Source organism: Magnolia sinica, chromosome 11, assembly GCF_029962835.1.
Source record: "Magnolia sinica isolate HGM2019 chromosome 11, MsV1, whole genome shotgun sequence".
Classification (NCBI taxonomy): Eukaryota; Viridiplantae; Streptophyta; class Magnoliopsida; order Magnoliales; family Magnoliaceae; genus Magnolia; species Magnolia sinica.
In genome coordinates, this window is record NC_080583.1 from 80048662 (window position 1) to 80055107 (window position 6446).

At 41.7% G+C, this 6446-nt stretch overlaps 1 protein-coding gene across 2 annotated transcripts; it reads left to right on the top strand.

Moving 5' to 3' along the window:
• The first annotated feature begins 454 nt into the window (after window positions 1–454).
• Window positions 455–4826, top strand: LOC131219458 (omega-hydroxypalmitate O-feruloyl transferase-like). Of its 2 annotated transcripts, none has more exons than XM_058214595.1 (3): window positions 455–610; window positions 1023–1478; window positions 3153–4826. In XM_058214595.1, the coding sequence occupies exons 2-3, from the start codon at window positions 1035–1037 to the stop codon at window positions 4020–4022; spliced, it is 1314 nt and encodes a 437-aa protein (XP_058070578.1). In that variant the 5' UTR covers window positions 455–610; window positions 1023–1034; the 3' UTR covers window positions 4023–4826. The 2 variants fall into 2 exon arrangements, with proteins under 2 accessions (XP_058070578.1, XP_058070580.1); XM_058214597.1 differs by having other exon boundaries at window positions 462–546.
• The last annotated feature ends 1620 nt before the right edge of the window (window positions 4827–6446 follow it).

A 6446-nucleotide genomic window follows, 5' to 3' on the forward strand; every position in this document is an offset into this window, starting at 1 on the left:
CATCCATGTTTTTTGATCCTTTGAACCGTTTGGATGAAAAATATATATCACTGTGGGGCCTGAAAAGGTTTCAACGGTGGAAATCATTATTTCCACTGTTTCCTGTGGTAGGTCCACTTGAGATTTTTATAAGCTTCAATTTTGGGCTCAACACTTAAAATTAGATGGAAAATTAAACAGATGAAAGGTGTGGATAAATCACATAAATTCCCAGTGAGCCCAACTGAATATTCTCAATATGGATCCGATTTCGTGGCCGAGTGGGTGCACAGCGGAAACTGAGAAAGATCAGTTAACTGATATAACGAAGTAGCATTTATTCCGTTAACGAGTAGCATTTATAACAAGGGAACATATCATTGGTATCCAACCAATGGTGTTTTACTAGTATCCAATCCGCTCCCGTGTGGAAAGCTAGCCACGCAATCCTTTTCAATTCTCACTGCCGTTTTTGCTATATATTTAGGGTTTAGGAAGAGAAGCCATTGTATTTTCTGTTATCAGCTTTCTCTTGTGTGTGCATCTCTTGAGTATTTTACATCCCAGGTATTGTGTTGTAGACACATCTAATCCGTCCAAAAGATTGAACTTATCTAAATCCATCCATCAGGTAGGCCACACCGTCCTTTGGATCATTATTGATGGTTGCCTATTGTTTTTTTTTTTTTTTTTCAGTGGGGCCCACCTAGTGATTGGGTTAGTCGTTTGGGAGAGTGTATTGAGTGTGAATTGGAATTAAATTCACACCAAATACACTAAAAGCCTCTTGTTTTGATAATACACCAAGATCATTTGATTGCAATTCACATCAGTTTCATCCAATCAGTTGCATGATGAGTATTTCTGAATCGTATGATCGTAGCTAGCACACGTGTAAAAAATCCCAACCCCTCTTTTGATATTATTGTGGGCCCCACCTAGCATCCCAGCGCAGGAACTTCCTGCGAAAGGCTTTCTATACGGTGATATGGCTTATGGTAACATGCATGGAAGTGCATGATTTTTTTTTTTTTCATTCGCAGAAAACAGCTCCAATGGAGGGATTGCATGAAGATGGAGATGCATTCACCGTTAAAAAACTGGATCCCGTCCTAGTACGGCCTGCTGAGGAAACCAACGGCGGGTTTTACTTCCTATCAAACCTTGATCAGAACATCGCCACCATCATCCAAACCGTATACTGCTTCAAGGGTGATAAAAGCAACGGCGTGGCCACTCCTGGGAAGGTGATCAGGCAAGCCTTGGCCAAGGTGTTGGTCCACTTCTATCCACTTGCCGGGAGCCTTACGATCGGCTCAGATGGGAAGTTAGTAGTGAGATGCACCGGTGAAGGTGTAGTATTCGTTGAAGCAGCCGCAGACCATGAGATTGAAGTCTTGGGTGATATTAGCGTCCCTGATCCTAACAAGTTAGGGAAGCTTGTGCATACATATCCTAGTGCAAGGAATCTCTTGGAAATACCTCTATTGACAGTGCAGGTATGGTACATGTACATGCATGCATGCATTTAATACATACATGGGATGCATGTATATCATTGGACTTACAAGGTTAGAGGTCATATTTGTATGGTTGATTGCACAAACACATGTCTATGTGGGTATCTAAGCATTTGCATACATTCGGTTGTGTGCATGTATCTATGCATGCACAAACACACATATCTATATAGGTATCTTGCATTTGCATGTATTCCCTATTATATGTACAACTGTAGCTTTTGGACATGTTTGCCCCTCCAATAAGTTGAGGAGACCCATAAAAGTGAGGGTTTTTCAACCTTAGGATATTTTTTATCCTTTCAAACTCTTCGGAGGTAGCTACTTCTTTTCTTTGGGTGTAACTATAACAGAACGCATAACATTAGGCAGCCCAAACAAGAAAGGCTCTGTAAGGCTCTGTAAGGCCACTGTAATGAATTTTTGACATCTACATCGTAGGTTTATTGTGTTGGCTCATGTTAGGTTGTAAACGGGTTCTTACTGTTACTCGAGTGGTAGACTCTCAGGAGTTTCAACACCTAGTTGAGGGTTCGAGTACTCATAGGTGGTGAAATCCCACCATGGTGTGAGTGTATGGAGGTGTGTGTGCGTGTGTAAATAAAAAAATAAAATATTGTTAAGTTGTAGACACATACAAAAAGCTGTGTGAGGAATCACTTCTCTTTTTTTCTCTACGTGTAGCTTGCATGTGTGTAGCAACACTCTTTTCTTGAATTTTTTTTCTCTCATTCTCTCTTTCCCCACTTTCTCCACATCAGTTGCTTGCACCAGAACCCTTAATATTAAGTAAAGAGAGATGTAGTACCATAAGTTATGGGGCTCCTAGTTGTACCGGAACACTTGAAAGAGTCTGGTTCATGATATCTATTCATTATGTCCCATGCACATTTCATGGGGTATAATGCTAACATTGCACTGATGTGACAAATAGTTATGATTTTGTCAATGGTATTTAATATGGATAACCAAGATTATTTACACAAAAATAACTCAAATAAATAATTTGATTCATATATTTATTAGGGTCCATTTTGGTGGAAGATCCACCCATAATATATATGGGCCACATCTGAAGTGGTGCTTTCCTGCACATTAATTCAATTAGTGATATTCTAATATTTTTCTAAAGCACCCAATTCGACTTGGAAGGGCATGGGGCCTATCAAAATCAGGATTATACTTAATCCTGATTTAGTAGGATCCCCTACCCAAACAGACCTTTTAAAAAAATATATTTAATGTTATTATATATGTTACACATTAAACTAGAAATAGTGTGTCTCAGAGAAATAACCATTTTCCATCCATGTGTCCTATGTGTAGAATATCTGATCTATGCAAGATGGAAGACAATCCATCTAGATCACCTTTATAAAAATCATGCCAATCAACTAATTGGATGGGCCACACCATTGCACTGAGTCATACCACCGGCTGTCCATTGATTTTGATATCGTGTCCTAATCGATGAGCCGATCAGCCTGATTTTCATATCAGGTGATCATCATGGTGGGGTCCACATTTTTTACGGATTTTATATTATATACATGTTGCATCCATTGTGGGGATTGCAAGATGAGCAGCTTGGAGATGGCAGCCACCTATCTTCTTTCACATGTGGACAGCTAAATCAGGATGCATTACTTGCAGGTGACAGGGTTCAAGTGTGGAGGATTTGTTCTTGGAATAGCAATAAACCACTGCCTGGTTGATGGGATAACTGCAATGGAGTTCATACACTCATGGGCAGAAATTGCCAGAGGCTTCCCCCTATCCATCCCACCGTTCATCGACCGATCCATACTACGATCAAGGGACCCTCCCAAGATTGAATTCCCCCATCACGAATTCGCCGAGATCGATGATGTATCAAACCTTGTTTCCCGCTACCAAGATCAAGAAATGCAACACAGATCCTTTTGTTTCAGCCCAGAATCACTCACTCAGCTCAAGAAACTAGCCATGGAGGATGGTGCCATAAGCAAGTGCACAAACTTCGTGTTGCTCTCCGCATTCATTTGGCGGGCCAGGACCAAAGCACTCAAAATGAGCCCCACCCAACAAAGTAAGCTCTTATTTGCCGTCGATGGGCGGTCCAAATTCAATCCACCAATGCCAAAAGGGTACTTTGGCAATGGCATTGCACTCACTTATTGTCTATGTAGTGCGGGCGAATTAGTAGATAAACCATTGTCGTTTGCAGTGCGATTAGTACAAGATGCGATCAAGTTAGTGACTGAGGACTACATTCGATCAGCGATCGATTATTTTGAAGTGACACGATCAAGGCCGTCGCTTACGGCCACTCTTCTGATCACCACATGGGCCACGCTATCCTTCAATACCACTGATTTTGGGTGGGGTGAGCCTATTCAGTCCGGGCCAGTGACCATGCCTGAGAAGGAAGTGGTCTTGTTCCTATCTCATGGGAGGGAGAAAAAGAGCACAAATGTGTTATTGAGTCTGCCTGTTAGTGCCATGGAGACCTTCCAAGAGCTAATGCAAGTATATAGTTCTTAAGTTGTATAAACGAAGAAATACATAAGTGGGCAATCTAAGATAGTGGGTCCCACAAGGTCTCTTTGTGGGCCATCCAAGATAGTGGCCTCGCATCATCATCATCATTATCATCATATATATATGTGTTTGTGTGTGTGTGTGTGTGGTTTGAAAGAGTCTTATCTTGAAATAAATAAAAATAAAAATAAACAAAGTTACATTTGCAAATCTCTTATCTTAATTGTATGGAGATTGGAAGAGTGCATGTTTTCATAGTGTTATAAAATGATTGCATTTTCTACTGAAATCGATCCAGTACTCTGAGAGTGTTATATGCATGTTAGAATGCTCCTAGTGACATTCTGACAGTCCCATCTATCGATCTGCACCGCCCACTATGTTGACCGCACAATTATTGGCTACCATGCAAAAATGAGATCAAGCAGTTATACGTTCCGATCTAACATTAAACTGGCATTCTTTTTCACTGCCATAGATGTGGCCTACATGCATTCCAATTCAAACTATCCAAATCATGGTCTTTGTGGGTGGGAACTGTCCAGCAGTTGCACCCGCAGATGTTTCTCAATGCTTAGTCAATGGCCTGTGGATGAAGCGTCCACATTCATCTGGAAGAAGTTCATTGAATAGTGGATCGCTACCCACCGTGTAGCCACCAAGATGGACGGCCAGGATTGATGCTGATGTGTGCCGGGCCTCAAATGGCCTACATTAATTCAACTTCAATAAATGACGAGCATCTAAAGTTCAATTGCATAATGGAACTATCCGACGCGAATTTTATTGTTGGGAGACCTTGCATTAGATTTTTAAAAAAAAAAGATCCAAGAGGTCCCACCGCGAGGTTTTTGTAACATCTACACCGTCCATCAATTGTGCCTGCTCACTTTAGGACATAAGTCCAAAAATCATGCCAATCCAAAACTCAAGTGGGCCACACGATGAGGAACAGTAGGGATGGATGCATCCACCGATGAAACCTTCCTGGGTCACACCATGACATTTATATGTCGTCCAACCCATTGATATGGTGAGCCCCACCAGGATGAAAGCAAAATTCAAATATCAGCCTATGAAAAACTTGCGGTGGGGTCCAAGGAGGTTTCAACGATAGGCGCCACGTACCTACTTTTATCAATGGTGTGGCCCACTTGAGTTCTGCATGACATTTCACCCGGACAGATTTCGAGAAATTCGGCCCCTCATCTACCTTACACACATCATGACCACTTGCACATTGGTCAGGACCGTCCAAATCATGGGCCCCACCGCAAACTAATAGAGAACAAAAAGTCGCAACCCCGGACTCAGGACCGTCCAAATCTTGGGCCCCACACATACACTACGTACATCCTATCTATGTGCATGTAGGACTCGGCTTCGGCAGTGATCCTCTATTACCAAGGTTGGTGCTGCAAAACCTATATGGACCCACCATGATGTATATGTCTTACCACTCCGTGCATCCATTTTGCAACCTCATATTAGATCATGAACCCAAAAATGAGGTAGATCCAAAGCTCAGGTAAACCCCACTACAGGAAACAGTGGTGATTGAACACCGGCTGTTAAAAACTTCCTAAGGATTACTGTAATGTTTACTTATCATCCGACCGGTTGATTAGATCATGCGGACCTGGGTGAAAGGAAAAACACAAATATCAGCTTCATTCAAATCTTTTGTGGTCCTCGAGAAGAAGATTTTAATAATGAGTATTCACTCACCGTTTTTCTTATTGTGTGGTCCACAGAAATTTGGAGCTGCATTTTTCAAAATAATTCAAGATTGAAAAATGGATAGCTCGGTACACGAAGTTCCTGCGATGCTAGGTGGAGCCCACTGTAATGCTTGTGAGCGAAATCCACTTTGTTCATCCGTTTTGAGAGCACATTTTAGGATACTCCATCGAAAATGAGGTGGATCTAAAAACTCAAGTAGGCCATACAAGAGGTAAAACTGGGAAAAGCGTTTCTTACCATAAGCTCCACCTTGATGTTTATATTTCATCCAAAATGAAAAAAGTAAGTCTGGTACGGAGCTTTCGTGGCTATAAAAATGTTTCAGCCGTGGTCAGTGAATCCCCACTGTTTCTTCTCCTGAGGCCCAGTTGAGTTTCAGCTCATCTTGCCAATAGCCTTACACAGACAGGTCAAATCAAGTCACATCCATATGTCTTCATGCATCATTCCATGTGTCTACGATTGTCACCTATTATTTTGTTTTGTGTTTTCAGCCGGCCAAGATCATAGAATTAGAGGTGTACACAAGTGGAATCGAGCGGAGCTTGGCACACATCGGCTGGGCCAGTACTTAATCCCAACTTGAACTCAGCTCAGCGTGGCTCAATTAACAGCTCAGGCCAATTCAAGCTGAGTTCGAGCCTATGCAACATTTTCTTAAACATTCCTAACACATTTTCAAAT

What these genes read in the sequence shown, in the direction of transcription:
- LOC131219458 (XM_058214595.1), top strand. Translation starts at nt 1,035, where the DNA reads ATGGAGGGATTGCATGAAGATGGAGATGCATTCACCGTTAAAAAACTG. An exon ending in TACCTCTATTGACAGTGCAG is followed by an intron (nt 1,479 to 3,152) that starts GTATGGTACATG and finishes CATTACTTGCAG; the next exon opens with GTGACAGGGTTCAAGTGTGG.